The sequence below is a fragment of the Patagioenas fasciata genome, chromosome 2 (genome assembly GCF_037038585.1).
Source record: "Patagioenas fasciata isolate bPatFas1 chromosome 2, bPatFas1.hap1, whole genome shotgun sequence".
NCBI classification, from domain to species: domain Eukaryota; kingdom Metazoa; phylum Chordata; class Aves; order Columbiformes; family Columbidae; genus Patagioenas; species Patagioenas fasciata.
The window spans coordinates 112414922-112432385 of NC_092521.1; the positions used below are offsets into that span (position 1 = coordinate 112414922).

General features: G+C 37.2%; 1 protein-coding gene across 7 annotated transcripts in view; it reads right to left on the reverse strand.

Moving 5' to 3' along the window:
• The window catches only part of GOLGA4 (golgin A4), a 162200-nt gene that overhangs the window by 31978 nt on the left and 112758 nt on the right, over positions 1 to 17464 (reverse strand). For 3 of the 7 annotated variants that reach the window (XM_065833091.2, XM_065833090.2, XM_065833089.2), the window contains exons 3-12: positions 16844 to 16942; positions 12565 to 12630; positions 11149 to 11463; positions 9037 to 9084; positions 8540 to 8596; positions 5235 to 5333; positions 4523 to 4661; positions 2923 to 3110; positions 1826 to 1909; positions 840 to 987 (exon numbers count right to left, since the gene is read on the reverse strand). In XM_065833091.2, the coding sequence (XP_065689163.1) occupies positions 840 to 987; positions 1826 to 1909; positions 2923 to 3110; positions 4523 to 4661; positions 5235 to 5333; positions 8540 to 8596; positions 9037 to 9084; positions 11149 to 11463; positions 12565 to 12630; positions 16844 to 16942 (1243 nt within the window). The remainder of the gene's footprint in view (positions 1 to 839; positions 988 to 1825; positions 1910 to 2922; positions 3111 to 4522; positions 4662 to 5234; positions 5334 to 8539; positions 8597 to 9036; positions 9085 to 11148; positions 11464 to 12564; positions 12631 to 16843; positions 16943 to 17464) is intronic. The other 4 variants (XM_071804741.1, XM_071804742.1, XM_065833092.2 and 1 more) reach the window with 4 other exon arrangements.

Here is a 17464-nt window from a genome sequence, read left to right on the forward strand (position 1 = left end):
TGAATTGTTTCAATTAGTCCTTGCTTTTTAGAGAAAGAAAACATACCTAATGTTTTGTGCAAATTAACCACATCTGAGCTTCTGTCAAAAGAGTGAACTCCTTTAGGTGTCCATGAGAGCAAACTAAATTATTCTAAATCAATTTTTGTAGATATAGCACAAACCAATTTCACTGTTTAAAAATAAAGATGGGGCAGATTGACCTTCTAATTTAGTTACACGCAAAAGGAGAACTGCAAGCACACATAATTAGTGTTACCTAATTTCCATCAAAAGCAAACTACCGCATTAGTTACATAGCCACCAGGTTCCAAGCCTGAAGCAAAAGGAATCATCACTGATGTTTCACTAAAAAGAAATCAGAAAAGCTTCCACTACGATTATTGAAAGAAAATGCTTATTATGGTCACATCACATCCTCTTGTTTCTACTTCTTCCCAAACTCGTACTCACTCACTACTGTGTTTTCTATGTAAAATACTGGTGACATTACAATAATTTACAGACAGTTTCAAGTTTCCTCCCTAAAGTTTTACCAGCACAAAACTCTATCAATTTTTTCTCCTACAAACAGGAAAGTACAGCTCCCCTTCAGCAGTTTCCTTCCGAATTCCATCTGAATTGGTAACAGAGACAATCCAGTCAAAAACATCCCTGAACTCTGCTCAAGAGAAGTGAAGTTAGTAATGATGCTAGAAGGGGTGATATGTAGAATATTAGGAAAACTAGCATCTCTTAATATCCATTCCAAACAACGAGTGATGAAGTAGTGCAAAAAGACCATGCTGAAGCTTTCTTGTGTTTTAATGCGAAAGCTAATAATCTCCAGAATTTCTTACCAGCTCTTTCAGATTTTTCTTTCTGTTCTTTTAATTCCTCGCCTTTTGTAGTTATTTGTTTGATCCGAGCACGCAGTTGGGCTATCTCCTCCTCCTTCATTTCCAACGTTTCATGCATTTGTCGCTTTGTCTCTGCAATCACCATGCCCTACAGAAAAAGGTATTTGTGATAAAAAGCTAGCAAATAAACCACAGCTAAAACAATTTCAAGCCAAGACACAATCCTTGTCAGGAATAAACTTTAGTCTATTACTACAAGACCAGAGATCATGGTATTTTTCTATGTCAGAAAATGCTAACAAAAAGAAGAACAGTAATTTTTTTGAAGAGTAGCCAAAATTTAGGTAGAGGTGAAAAGAACTCCTCCAGCAACTAAGGACCAGCAGAAAACTTCCTCCTTCTGGTAAAGATACTTTTCTTTGCATTCTGTAAACAAACCAAAACTAAAAGCATTGTAGTGTGCGTGCTTCGCCTTAGAGAACGAGCACATATAATGAGCTTTAATCATGTTACTTACTACACCACCAGAAGATACTCCTACAAAGACTGAAATTGAAAAAAAAACCACAACAAAACAAAACCCTTTAAGAAACAAAAAAACTGAGAAACTCTTCATATTCCTAAGAAATTACAGTTACTTTTTCTTCCCTGGTCATTTTTTGATTCATTTACATTGTGTCTCATCTTCATTAGTGGCTGGGGGGGGATTTTTTTTTTAAGCTGGCATTGAGGAATGTGTTCAGCATAATTGTTCCATCCTAAAAAAAGATCATCCTGCAATATTAAGTATAATCTAACAAGTAAATACCCTAAAGTATCTATACAATAAAATTCTCAGGTAGCTGAAATTATTTGCTCATTAAAACATGAACTAAACCATATCAGACAACTGAGAATGGCTTCTAATACCAAGAAGTCAGAAATTTTGAGTTTTAAACAATCTTCTTCAAAAACTATGAATAGTTTAAAGCAATTTTTTTGTTTACCTTGTCTTGTTCTAGCTGCTCAATCGAATTCTTTGCATCACGCAGCTGCGTAATCAGTTTTGTCTTCTCAGCCATGTGAAGGTCCTAAAACAAGACCACAAGTTTAAAGCACTGCCACCTCTAAGAAAATACCTTCTTCTGACACACAGCTTAGGTTTACCTCTTACCCTGCACTATGCCTTGGAGGAAGAGCACAAACAGAAACCAGGGATATTAAAGCAGGCAGCTCAAAATTACTTTTAAATCTCCCAGTGCTAGGGCTGCCTCATGGCTTCCATAATAATTCAGATATATGAATGCTTTGTTACAGCCTCCACAGTTCTCTCAGGGATGTCAGAGCTGCTACAGTAAAAAGGGCAAGAAACATGCCTAAAGTACCCGCTCTATCACCTGCATCTTGGCTTACAAGAGGATCTCAGCAATGCAACATAACTGCTAATTACTGGTCTTGTTCTGGAAAAGGTCCTTAAAATATTTTGAGTTTTTCAGAACTCTTTCTAACTGGGCTCGTGCTTGGAGACCAAGACAGAGAAGAGAATCTGATCCCCAGAACTGAAGCTGAGTACTGCTATATGTATCACATTTTCATTACTATCAGCCACCTTACTTTTACTCCACACTCAGCATTAATGGCCTTAAAAGGAAAACTAAGCAAAATATTAATTTAGCTTTGGGAATGCACTTATATTATCTTCACTACATTGTGCTCTCCACTGTCCTGCATTTCTGTGTTTTCTGTTGACTTACACAACTGATGCTTCTTCCTCTATGTCTTAAAGGTTTATCTCCAGCTCCACTTTTCTTACTTTATCACCTGTCTGTGCTAGGACAGTCTTCTCCTCACTCCAGCTTCCCACAGCTACTTTATTCCAGATACCATTTTGACGGTTATTCATATACTAAAGTTTCATACCCTTCTTTACAGCTTCCTGAGTAATTGCTCAATGTCTTCATTCCAGGTGCGGTTTGCACCTTTAACTCCAAAGAAGCAAAGGGACAATTTATTTCATGGTCTGCCCTATTAATAGATATTAGAAATACTGGCATTCTTACTGTGTTCTAGTAGCTACCTTTAAAGTTAAAAGCACTTTCCATACCTTCATTTTCTCCAGTTCCTGAAGCCTCTCATCTAACTGTTCTTGAAGTGCCTCTTTCTCGTTGGTTAACTGGGCACAGCGCTCCTTATGTGATCGAATCATCTCCTTACACCGTTGCAGCAAGTTCTCTTGGCGCTTCACCCTCTGATTAAGAGTTTCCAGTGTTTTAACAGAATCTTCATTACCCTCTACAAGAACACATGCCAACATTATCACATGCACACTGTTCCCAAAATGAAGATCTGCATTCATCATTCACATTGTGGGCTAGTCACAGGTCTCTAAAAAAAGTTGTGCAAAATCTGCAAAACTTCCTAGTGACCACTGTAACTGCCAGAAACATGCTACGCATACACAAAATATAAATACAGTCTTTCACCCCAAATTAATTTAAAAACCCCCAGTTACTATACAAGCTTCTAAAACAAACTATTATTCAACGAGGTTTTCTATGCAATCAATAAGTCATTACCCTTTATAAACCTGCCTGTTGGTACTAACAGAACAATCACAATCAGGAAAAAACATGAAGCAAAGCAAATCACATTTCTCAAGTGCCAGGCACAGAGATTTCTGCTTTTCCAGAGCTGGGTGTGATGTTAATTCTTAAATCTTCAGGTTGGCAATACTACATTCAGCAGCATAAAGGCCACGTCTAGCATCTTTCCAAGCTGTGCGCCTCTCTGTATAACTAGCACGCTGGGTTATACTTTACTGTGTGTTCTGCTCTGATGCTCTGGACCCTCAAAGAGTATTTGGCATGAAAACAGGATCAGACAAATTCAGAGGTTCACTTCATGACCGTAAGTCTTATACACTATAGCCCAGAAGTAGATTTCAGCACAGAAAACACACTGAATGCTGATTCATAGGGTCTGGATACTCATGTTATTTCCTAAGCACTACAAAAGATATGATTCTGGATGAGAAAAATCTCTGATCTAAACCTTCATTCTAGCATACAAAAATCATGGCAGATCCTGAACAAAGACAATTTCAAGATTATCTCACTTCCGTCTGAACCCTGTCTTTATCAAGGATATCAACAAATGACACTTTAATTCTGTTATCAGGATTATAATGTTCCTTGCTCAGCAATTAAATACACATAATACTGGGAGTTCCATAACTCAGATAACCTCCTGATTTGAGGAACGCTCAGATTATTCAATAGGATGAATATCAAAATCGATCTTTCCTTTTTTTTTTTTTTTCTTACTTTTTCCTGAGGGGAGAAAAAGAGAGAGAGATAGATTGCCAACTGGTCTCCTCTCTAAAGTCCTGGCATAGGTCCTGGCGTATTTATGAGGGATAGGATCTCTTAATCATATTAGGCCAGAAAGAGTAATAACTCCTACTAACAAAAGCAAAAGTTGCAATAATATCATCATTATTGACAAAGGTAAGACATATCAGATTTCAAGTCTTATGAAAATTTAGTATCTTAGAAGGGTTATCCTGTCCTCTAGCTGCCACACTATTTTCAAAACAATTGTCTCCTAGAAAACATACCCTTGCTATGACATGTTCAGCCCATCATAAATAACAGCAGGTTTACTCCCCAAAATTCAAGATCTCTTGAAAAACCCACAATACCTACCACTGCTTCCTGGTTCCACAGTATTTTCTGTACCGATTTCTTTTGCTGGACTTTGAACTTGTGGTTCAGATTGGATATTTGGATCAGGTAATTCAGTGCCTATCTGACCATTCTGTAACCTTTGTTTCAGCAACGATACCTAAACAAAACGTTCTTTTTGTTAAAAAAAACACGAAGGATTCTAAGTAGATCATGTTTTCATCTTCAAAACTAGAGAGAGTTAAATAAAATTGATATCAGCAAGGGCAAAAAGAAAGGAAAAATCTGTCTGAATTTTTTTAGCTTTTTTAAAAATCAGAATTATGTTTCTAGGTAACAAAAATAGTATCTTTACGAGTGGAGAAACAAAGACCAATTAACCAAAACACATAAGCTATTTTAGCGCAGACAGCTGCTAATGTTATATTCTTGGTAACAAAGATGTTACAAAGGTATCTAAGCACAGATCAAACAATCCTATTTAACGTGTTATTTTACCAAGATATCCTCTACTAGAAAGACACACTTAAGTTCTAGATAATCCTAAGTTCTCAAGAAGCTTTACAACATCACAGCAATTATAATAAAACATGGACATGGATTATAGGAAATGCATAATTTAAAAATAATTAAAAACAAACAAACAAACAACAAAAAACCACACACACACACACAAAAAAAAATTAGTCAGAAGAGCAGTTTTAAAGGACATGTTTTGGGTAAGGTATCTTACCTGAGTTTGCAGGACACTAATAAGTTGATCCTTCTCTTCTAAGGAGGCATCGAATTCCTCTTGGAGATGTTTCTTAGCTTGTTGATCCATCTGGAGCTCCTGAAAACCATAAACAAATGCATTCCAAATGAAAACTGGAATGTGAATTTAAAAGGCTTGTCAAAATACAATGAAATAATATTAGAAACACCTCTGCACAGTTGTGACCCCAGAATACAACCATACAGGGGATATTTCTTTTATTGTCCAACATTCCACACAACAAAGCAAGAACACTCCATTATAATACCAGCATTGAAACAGCAAAAGTCTAGATTTTATGCAAAAGTATGAAGGACTCTTTCTTCTTGAAAATAACTCTGTGTATTGATCGCTTCAAGCCTCCTCCTGAAAACTGGTTTCCATGAACTCATTTCTCCTGGAAGTTGAAGGCTGCACTTCAGTAAACCAGTTTCTTCATTTAGCCACCAGATTAAGTCAACACAAACAGTAGGAATTTAGATTTCTCTTACGCTCATTCAATAGGCTAGCATTCCACTATGACAAATGGCATTTGTAGGAGCAGAAAGTTGGCTTTTTTATTCCTCAATTGTGTCTCAAATGAGAAATCCAGAGAATGCCAAACAACTTAACTATGTGGTTTTAGTTCCTATTTAGTTGCGTTTATTTGGCTGAACATATTTAGAAACTTGCAGATGTTGCCTAAATGCATTAGTAGGATCTACATAATCTTATACTGCCTTAGGGAGGTTTATTTTATTTACTTCCTATGTTTTTAAAGTTTAAATACTTCAATTTCACTAAATGATTATTGTTCTAATAGAAAACCATGGCAGAATTAAAGTTACTCACATTTAAGTGCTTTTTGACAGAATCTGAACCATACACATTTCATGCATGCACTGTAAATAATCTCCCGAACATTTTTAAAATGTATATATTTACTTCATTGATATAGATCTTCTCACGGATTCGCCCCAGGCAACCAATGCCTCTGTGACCATTATTCTGCAAAGATTGCTCGTATACAAGCAAGCATCACCCATAAACGTGGGTTCTGTTGGCCAGGCAAAGAGAGAGGACAACAGAAAGAGGGGTGACGAAGCAAATGAGACAAAACACAGGGCACTGGACGCTTCTTGCATTGCTTTCCTCCAACTCTGAATCTTGCTTGCACACTTTTTTGCAAACCCATCCCTTCCCTCCCATGGTGAATCCCAGCTGCCAGAGCTGGGCTTGACTCCAGCTTTGGGAACCGCAGCAGCACAAGCGGAGCATGCCCAGCCATGCACAGGCAGGACAGCGCTGGAAGGTGCCACTGGGAAAACCAGTCTTTGGCCTTCCCAAGTCTCTGTATCCGTTTTCTGACTGCATTGCCTCACGTTCTCAACAATTGCTCATCAAGCTTCTGCCTTGTGGTCCCGAGCTTTAGAAGCAACTTCTTTTGAGCAAAGTAAAGCAGCACAGTGCAAGAACGAGTGCCAAAGAGATCTACTGAAAACAACACAGAAACAGTCCCCTTTGGATCCCTAAGTCCATTCTGATCCTTGTCTAAGAAGAACACTGAAGACTCCTTGAAGACTGCTGTTGAGGAATTGCTCTTAGCAGGAATAAAACTAAGGTATGCAAAAGACACATTGGTTTCCAGGGACTATTTCACACTGTCAGCTTGGCCTCAAAGGAGACTTAGTTTATTCTTACATGGTCCTCTTAGAATAAACTTCTCTGAGTCAACATATTTATGGGGAAAATGGCCTCTATGATGAGGAAAAAGTATTTTAAAAATTAATTTCTGATTATATTATATCAATGAATGATCTGTTTTGTGCCATTTAAGCTTTCACGATGGAAACGTACCATTTTCTTTGTATTTTTTCTTTTAAGTCTGATTTACCTCATGCTATAACACTTGGGCTTCCAAAAGACCAAAAAACTACTTTTAAAAGTTTTTAATTAGTATAAAAGAATTTCGGTGTTAGACTTGAAGGAATCTTTAAATCTACAAGATTTGTAAAAACTAACTTAAATTTTACACCAAATATATATATATGAATCAGAAAGACTATGAGAGAAGAAGTTAAAAATTATTGTGCACGTGTCCAACCCTTCTTCATCATCAAAAGCTTTAACTCTGGTATGTGTATGCCTTCCAAACTGTGCCAAGTACCAATAAGCTGGAAAACTAAGCCCACTGGAACATGAGGATATAGACTTAACACAGAATGAGCTTCCATTTGACCTTGCAATGAACTGGAAAAAAAAATACTGGCAAGTCACTACTGTCACTAATGCTCCAGGTTTTCCCCTCTCATGGCCTGGAGTTTTGCTTAGGACAGAGTGACAGCCCAGGCATGGGCTCCACCTCAGATAAGCACAGATTCAAACCAAAATGCTGCCCCCGTGGCACACACAATTCTCAGCCTGCTCACCTGGATTACATCTCATGTCAGTGAAGCAGAGCATCCTCCAGTTTGCCAGTGACCTTCACCTTGCAGGTGAGCAGGATCCCTGGGTACTTGCACATTCAGATGCTCAGAGCTGCCACCCCTTGTCCCCAAGGGACCGGCCTTTGCTCCTGTCTGGAGGCGAGAGGCCTGACTGTGAGGAGCTAGTCTGCCTTAAGGCAAGGTGGGACCTTGCCATGCTTTGATGGCTCTGGCAAGCTCCACGGCAGCGCTGCTGCTCGGCGTGGCATACATCAAAAACAGGAGTACAGCCACAGAGGAAGCCCGTGGCTTTCAACGAGCTGGTACCCGGCTTCCAGGCCGCGTAAGAAGAACTTGGGCAGAGAGGTCCTCGCACACTTGTCTCCAAACCTGATGCTGCACTGGCTCTTGGGGCACTAAAAAGATTCACCAGTGGTTGATACTATGGCTTTTGTGAACTTGCCCTTTTACTTCGCTCTGCCCAGTAATTTGTATATGTCTTTTAACTAATCCAAATGTGCATATTATCAACACCAAATATATTAGAGCTTCTCCTTTTAATTTCACTATAACCTAAGGAGATAATAATCATAACAAGACCAACCTGATTTTATGACTGAAATTAAACTATACTGCAAATCCATAAAAAGATTGCAAATATTGTAACTGAGATCAAGATGAGTATTTTTAAAATTTTATCCTATTTTTTTATTAATAGTCATTAAAATCTTTCTTAAAAAGCGTCTATTACATATATTTGCCTATTGCTGTTCAATAGAAAATATACTGTAAAGTGAACAAACAAATCAAAAGCTAGGCAAAGAAAGTTTCTGTGTATGTGTGGTATAAAGTAAATATTGAATCAATAAAGGAAAGTACCTCTCTCAGTTCTCCAATTCTGCGAAGTGCTTTATCCTGACTTTGGCTCAGAATGCCCTTAAAAAAAAAAAAAAGAAAAAAGAAAAAAAATAATAAACACCAAGTGTGTTGAATGTAACTTTGGAGTATAACTAAATTCACAGAACTGTATTTCAGAAGAAGAATTAAACACTGGTATTTCTCTTTCAAGTCAAACTTGATGTGTATTATAAGAAACTGCCACCTGTGGGTTGGCAATCTATCATCTGAATTCAGCTGATACAATAAAAAAGCTGGAGTACAATAGCTCCACAGTTATTTTGACAAATCAGTATTAGCTTGGCTCCTTAGAAATTCCAACTAAGAAAGAGTATTTTGTTATACACACACACATATATATACACAACATGTTGTGTAAACACACACACAATGCACTGAATATTAAATTTGTATTTGCACTATGCATTTTAAGGTTCAGAAAATTATTAAGGTAAGAGAGGACGAAAAGTAATGCTTACCTGTAGCTTCTTCTTTTCCCTCTGGATAACTTGATATGCAGACACTAGCTAAAATACAGAAATTTGGTATAATGATGACAATGCATCTGCTTATAGCTATCAAAATAATTTGCCTAGTTGTATCACTATCTCCGTTTTCAAACCCTTGAGCAAGCTCTTTTCACGGAAACATAGCTCAATTTTCTCCGTGCTTCTTTTTTTCAATTTATAAAATATCTCCAATGTGTTAAAAAAAAAAAGCCTACATGAGAAAACAATGAGGTTACTCAGCATTCATGCACAGTTTTCCCTTCGCTAAAAAAACCTCTAAGAACAGCCATGCCTCAACAAAGGCAGGGAAAAAAAAAAAACTGCATCAGAAAGTTACATCCCAGACAGCTACCCTACAGAGACACACGTATAAGAGTACACATCCCAGAGAGCTTAACTAAAATTAATTTACAATGAGTAGGCACTAAAAAAATACACTTACAAATCTAGCAAAAAAATGGCCATCTAATACTGAATGTTCTCATCCCATGTGCTTTGCATATACCCAGCAGACAAAGAAAGACTAAAAGTGAGCAGACAGTATTTCTCTTTGTAATCTGACAAAAGGACTTAATGAGTAACTGCAGAACTTAGCTTAATTAAAAACTTGACCACAATTGCCTAAGCTGTCCAAAGCTGAAGTAGCATAACGTCACTTGGAACTATAATATTCTATTTTCAAACTGCTGAAAAATTAAAGGAAAACAAATCCAAAACAACAAAACCAGAAATCTCTAAGTCAAAAGATACCTTTAAACTATTATTTAAATTAGGACTTTTTTTCAGAATACAAAATTACTTTTCATTTCAGAGTCATACGTATTTTTCACTTAAAGAAAAACTAAAACGACTGCGGATGGTTTCCCTTATCACACTTTTTGAGATGCTAACTCTGTATCCTACTTTAAAAGAGAAAAAAAATTTTACATCCTAAATTCTCATTTTAGATTGAAACTACTTTCTGCCAAGCTCCAGCAAAACGATTTTTTCCAACTGAAGAAGCTCACAAAACAGATTAAAAAAAAAAAAATCCAAAAAAACCCAGACCTTTTTGACAGATAAAATTAAGACTTACTGGAAAGACTACACTAAACCAACCAACCGACCAAACACAAAGAGCCACTACAAACTGAATAATTTTTTGGCAATACTGTTTACATAAACTTTAAAAAAAATATATCTTATTATACTATTTTATATATATATATATCTTATTATACTAGCTGGATGTGAATGAAAAATAATGGGAGACAACAAATCCTAATTAAAAGAAGACAACTGTTTTTGCAGGGTTATGCTGAATGCTGTAATTGTCATATAGATATTTTAGATTCCATGGATTTTGACAGTAATAGCCAAAAGCCTGCACAGGAAGTTTTGTATTTGGCAGCAAACATTTAAAGAACTGTAAAAAACAGTGCAAATGGCCAGTTTTAAATGCAAAACACATACATACTTTTAAAACAAACAAACAAATCCAAAACAAACACCACCACTTGGAAAGCTTTACTTTTCCCAATTTGGAAAATCAGTGGGAAAACTAAATAAATCATTGGTTTTCATTAAAATAACCAAAGAAATAGTCTTTGAATGAATTCCTTCCAGGGAATATCTGGAAATTACAGCGAGTATAAATTATTCATTGAAAACAAAACGCTTGCTCATTGCGCGTACATGGAATATAGACTGTGTACTACAAGAACAAGTTTCAGAAGAGAAGTAAATTCGCTGTTATGCAAATACAAGTCATGCCTACCCCTGAACTGAACTCCGGCCCTTGCTAAGGGCTTTCAGCAGAAACAATCACAGGTCTACTTTGTGTAACCACTAGTTAATCTCTATTGGTGACAACATGAAATCATTTACAAACTAGAGAAGAAAAGGATTTCCACGTTTTATTACCAGAAAAACATTTGGCTCATCTATGAGGCCAAAAATAACTAGTCTTAACTTCCATGTTAGCTCTAAGTTGAGCCATTTGCTCCAAACACCAAAACAGAAAGATTATCCACTGCTGCAGTATCTGTTGGTCTCATCTTTCTCCCCTCTCCACCCAGGTAAGTCAGTAACAACATTGCCTACCTCTGCGTATTTGCCCCTGTAGTTGCCCAAACTGCGCTCCATTCTGCGCAGTCGCTGCAGCAGCTGCTCTTTGCTGAGGCTGTCCATGTTCCCTGGAAGCTCTTCTGTTTCACTTTCTATGTCGGAAGGTGGATCAAAGGTGGGACCAGCTGCATCCAAATCCAGTCGATTCAAGGAGTCTCTTGAAGAAGTTCGTACCAGGGACTCCTTAGAAGAAGAGCGGAACAGCGACTCTTTTACTGGGCTCCGAAACAAAGACTCCATGGAGGGAACTCGGAGTTGAAGCCTCTGGGTGAAAGATGAAGTGTCACTCAGCTGCAAAAATCCAAAGCAAGTAATTACTTCTGCATCTCTTTTATGCAGAGAGATGAATTAAAGCCCAGGAAAGAGAGACCTGACCTGGGCAAAGGGACAACTGCTGCCTAACACATGCACGACACCAAATGGCTACCACTCCCTTAGAAGATTCATCTCCTTGTGCAGAACCATCAACCATGCAATACCAGATGTGGGCAATTTCCAACAGCAACTAAATCCAACAAACTACTGCTCTGATTTAAACCCCTAAAAGAACATACTTTTGTGCATACCCTTTAAAAAGCAAGAATGTGTAACTAAAATAAATAGTAAACAGTGACTCACTTCTTGAAGTATTAAAGACTGTATTTATCTCAAAGACACATTTTTTTTCCTGTGATTAAAAGAACAAATTTATTGTAAAAGTCCTTGTATGATAGTTCTATCACACCATCTTAGTACTTTTTAAAATTTCATATTAAATGGCTTTATGATTCTTACATAAAATGCAATTGTTGATCTATGCAGCTACGGTACTTACGTTGCTCTAAAACAAAAGGTTTTGTGCTATGGTACCATGTACTGTTGGTGCTACAGAACTGACTAGAAAGCATGACTGCATGACTGTGCCCCCACAATCAAATATGGGATGCACATGCTAGGAGCCACTGCTAATCCCACTCCAGAAAAACAAACTTTTTCTGAAGAATGACTTTATCACTAGTGACAATTTTTTAAGCCTATCAGTTCTTCTCCTTCAGGCAGAAATTAGCTTTCTCGCCATGCAAGATGCCCTCTACTTTTGCAAGCGAGGTTAACACTTTGCATCCTGTGTTGGCTGTATCTGTGAGTGATGAGACGCAGCCTGAGGCAGGTACCTTGCAGCACGCCAACAGATACTGCCCACCTGTCCCTACAAAAAAAGCTCCACTCATCAGTGACAACGCACACTACCACCTAACGGGGTGATACATAACAAAACACCCTGGTGAATCCTGACAGGCGAGTACTTGTCATCCCTACTCCAACATGAAGATTTATACCTGGCGCTTAGGCCAACGTCTGCTAAAGACAACGTGGCCAGTGAAGGAGAGAACAAACCCCCATATCTCCCTGTACCTGTGGGGAGGCTGATCCGCTGCTGTTGTTTTCTGTGGATCTGGGAAGGGGCTGTGTACTTGTGTTCTACAGGAAGAAAAACAACTGTTAGAAGGACTAAAAAGACTGTAATTCACCAATTCCTACAAGTATCACCGTGCTTTTTCTTCACTGTGTTTTTAGTACTTTCTTTTCAATGTTTATTAAGGCGTCTTCATGCAAACAAACTAGTTTGTTAAATTCAAAACAGATTGCTGCAATATACAGAACTACAAAGCAGCTATGTGTGCATGGATTAGTAGGAGACATCTGCCAAAATGCTGACACCTCCAATTACATTATTCATAATGATTATTTATGTAACAATTATGCACAAAAAAAACAAAAACAAAAACAAAAACAAAACCCAAACCAAACCAAAACACCAAAGAGGACAAAATGATAGCAGGAAAAATCTAATTGATGACCAGTGTTGTTTACAGCAAACATAAGTAACAGTGGAATCACACTGTTTTTCTCTGTTTCAGGACATTTTGGAGGGGTGGAAACTACCTGGAAAAAAAAAGTGCTGGGAACAGGCTGTTTAAGACACCAAACAAGCACAGGAAAAAAAATCAGGCTTTCTGAAAAAACATCCTGTGCAAAACTTCACATGTACATTCCTCTGCACTCCCAAACAAAGAAAAATAAACGAAAAAAACCCACCCAAACCCAACACAACAGAGAACAATAGGGGGTGAAGGGGGGGAAGTGTGTTAGTGTGTTTGTTTGTTTGTAACAGAGTTCAGACATTTCTGTTACTAGTCTGTCTATCCTGCTTGCCCTATGTCCTGTGTTCATGTGTTTTCTAACCTGTACAAATCCGGATGGCTTTCTGGTGTTTAAATCAGGTAAAACTGAAGGAGCAAAACATGCTAGAAAGCATCTGGGATATGAATTTTTTCCAAGAGAACCAAAGCACTGAGACATTGAACAAAGTATGAGGAATTCAGCTAAAATCAGTGTAACTTTTAATTTTTAATTAAGAAGTACCCTGAGTTATATGAAAGCTGTAAAATCTAAGGTGTATATACAACTAAAGTATCAATCATAGTCATCCAGGTATATGCTACATGATTACACCCACAGCTTCTACTCTGTGTGGATATGCAGATAAGCATCCATAAACATAAATGCAGAAGAGGAATGATTCAGTGTAAAAGGGCTTCAGAAAGGTTTCACATGGAGCAAACTGAAGGCAGTACAAATATACCACAGAAGAAAGAGAAATCCAGACATTTACGGAAGCCAGAGCAATGAGCAGTCACCCGTTCAGATTCAATAACCAGCCATACAAGAAGTCTGTTTGGATTTGGAAATTGCGCTTCACCTGGCTTGAACAAAATCTGCATTCTGCTTCAGAGCATTGCCCTGCTGCGGTGGATGTAGTCTTTCCCAGTGGATTAAGAGCTCTTCTTGGGTTTTCAACTAAAGCACTCCTACATTTTATCCTTGGCTGCGTTACCTGTTCTTTTTCGTTTCCTAACTTGAAAGTTAATAAGATGGGTAATCCAAATAAAAATTTATCTTCTGCTTTATAATTTACAGAGCATCTACCATGTTAGTACTTGACTGACAACAGAGGAAGGCAAACACTTTATCAAGAATTACAAACTGACTACAAAAACTTGTTTCTAAAATCATATTGAGATACCTATGAAGAGAATTTAAGGAAACTATGGGGGGCTTATATATCTAATTCATAATTTAGTAATATTTAAGATCTATTTTAATACACAAGATTAAGTAGATTTATTAAATCTAATAAGGTGTTTATGAATATAAAAAAGTGGATGCTGTTCTTTTCTGTGAAGATTCTTAAAAAGCTACCATTTAAGGATCTATGAAAATCCTTAGAAAATGGCATTTCAAAACCACAACTAATGTCTCCACTTCTAAATTTTTCCTATTAATCGTACTGATATCTTTGTATTCAATCTCTGTGAACAAAAATAGAACTTTATAACTTATATTTGGTATTAGTCTTTCTTTTGACATAAATCATGAAAGGGATACACTGGCTAGACACTGCCGCAGGTATCTAGCTGCTGCAATTCTAAGTTACAGTGCTGTAGGGCAAAGGGTCATATTCTGGTTCCCACACAGTGAAAGGTAAGCATGAATGGAAGTTGCTATATATAAGTATGGATTCAAGAGGCTTTGAAAAGCTTAGAAGCCCTAGTCTTTCGTAAGCCTGAAGAGATGTTTCAGCAAAACTAGAATCACAGAGCACTGGCTGGCACTTGGGAAGTCTTAAAACCAGCAGAACTATGTCAAGGTTTCTGGAGACCAAGAGAGGACCAACAGAAGTATTTTCCTCCATTGAACATACAAAACTATATTTCTATTCCAATTTAAAAGTTGCTTTTTGTTATTAAGATGTATAAACCAGAGCATTGAACATTTGAATGGTTTCTTCATGCAACAAACTCCATGCAGCTTAGGTAGTTAAGAGTTTATATTAACTTCATCAGTGCCATTACAGTGGTTATGATGTTCACTCTCTGAAGATCATGCACCACTTGTGCATGCACACAGTTAAAATACTAGCCTGTTTTAGCAGAATTAATATGTATTTGTGTGTGCTGATTAAACTTCCCCTCTCCTAGATCTTTAGTTTACCTAGGTTTCCCAAGCCTACATAATGAGGTTTCTTAATATATATTTATATATAATCAGGCCTCCTCTTCCCTATAAACTTTTATATAATTGTTTTCTACCCCGCAATTCTTGCTGTGAGAAAACAGCTCTAGAGCTTTCAAAACATTCAGAGAACAAAATCAGTTTTACAGGTAAGGTATTATTAATACACATTGGTAACACATTAACAGTAACTCTTACATTATCAGTCTTTCCTATGTATGCAGTCTTGTATGTAAATATGCAAGTGACTGATTTCTGCCACTGAAGTTTATACTAAAAGATAACATAAAGAAAACATTTGGGTATTCATAGGAATAGGTTTTTAGAAATGCGAGTATACCAGGGATATTCTGTAGTGTAAACAGCCCACAACTGTTTACTGCTCTAAGTGTAGGAAAGCTTAATTACATTTGCAGTGAAACTTTAAGTAGCGATCACTGGACCTGGAATATGGTCAACATACCTAGAACTGGAAAAAAACAAATCTAGTGACTATTTCAAAACTACAGATTTTAGCACAGTCTGAATGTCCTCTTCACTCCCCATCAAAAAGTTCAATCTTGAGAAAACAAATGAGGACATTCAACAGATCATCTTTTCAATCACTGTTTCGGGCCAATCTTGCTTAGCTTGAGAGAGATAAATCCAACACAACATGGTGTGTTGTATTATGCCCATTTGCTGACCAAATTTGTATCCTGTTACAGCTTTCAGTGACTTGTCATTTTCGGCCTAAGCATGAGCAGCAAAATAGCACTTGCTAAACTGGAAAACCAAAGTAATTATGAAGTACAAGGATGACCTGGGACTCTAAAAACCACTGTGTTTTGCATCACTATGGACTCAGGAATGCCAGGCCTCTGCACCATGTGAAAGATGCCATCCCACTCCTGTGACAACAATCAGAAGAATACAGCTTTGTATGTGCATGTGCTAGAAAGCAGAAGTCTGCTTTCCCCCCTATGCCTGCTTCTTTTTCCCCGCATATCCTCTTCTCACTGAGCTTCTCCACTTGCATACTATGAAAACATTTCCAGGCAAATAAATATATATTTAATATAAAATTTAATAATTAAAAAAGCTACTTATCCTCACAATAATAGCTGCCAAGTTACCAAGTAGAAGTAGCTGAATTTCAGTGTTCATGTGAGATAATTATTTCCTGCTACCATTAGTAGTAAATGACATTGTGAGGCTTTCAACGTACACAGCAAAAGGTTTTAGACAAAAACAATCTCAACGTTTATCACATTAATTTTTCTCTAAATACATACAGACATACATAAAAGTGCAGAGGAAGACTTTCAACACCATTCATGAACTCTAAGCAACAAACATACAAACTTGTGCAATTATTTAAAAGTTGTGTAGAGTACGGTTACCTGTATAACAGAAAACGTGTTAATTTTTTGATGTTACAGTAAATTCACATCATACAGCACACTAGCCAGGAGCTATCAGGTACTACCTCCAGGAAATTTAGTGCGGGGTTAGCAGCAGGGTAGTTAAGATAGATGTCTTGGTGAGAACAAGCCACAAGCAACACTAGGTTTGCTTTCTAGTACAGTGCTCTCCTCCCCCTGCTAAAGGCGTCGCTAGGAGGGGTGGGAGGACTCACCACACCGTCACTCTGTGGCTTAGGTTGCTTGGTGGGATCCAAAGCAAAGATAGTATACTCAGAGAGAAAAGCAGGTTCTGCTATCATCCCGGCTAGCAGCTGTCATTCAATGCAAAAAGTAGGAAAACAAAAATAAATCAAGTAATAAGGTAAAGAATGTTGCACGATTTTACTCACTTTTTCCACACTATTAAAAACATCATCAAACAATACAGCAGTTTGTGAGACAACAGATACTGATAAAGGCAGGACATTACCCGTAAATTTGTATTACATAATTTCAGAACAGCCAAAATACAGTTTTGATTATTAAGAAATAAAGAAACACACAATTAAAAAAAAAATTCCTAGTTTAGCCAAAGGTAAAGACAATGTTTCAGGCACTGATATTGTAATTTTTTTAAACTTCTATGGATGAAATCTTCAGATAACACTGAGCCTTCTGTGCTCTGCTACATGTGAAAAACTCATTATTCTAAAAATTTTATCAGTATGTGAGTTATAAACAATATAAATTGCATGCTTTTGACTATTTCTCTTCTGGTGTTCTTACACATTAGAATTCTAACCACATTTTAAAAAATCCGTACAAAATTTTTTCAAACTACTAGCAGACTGCTA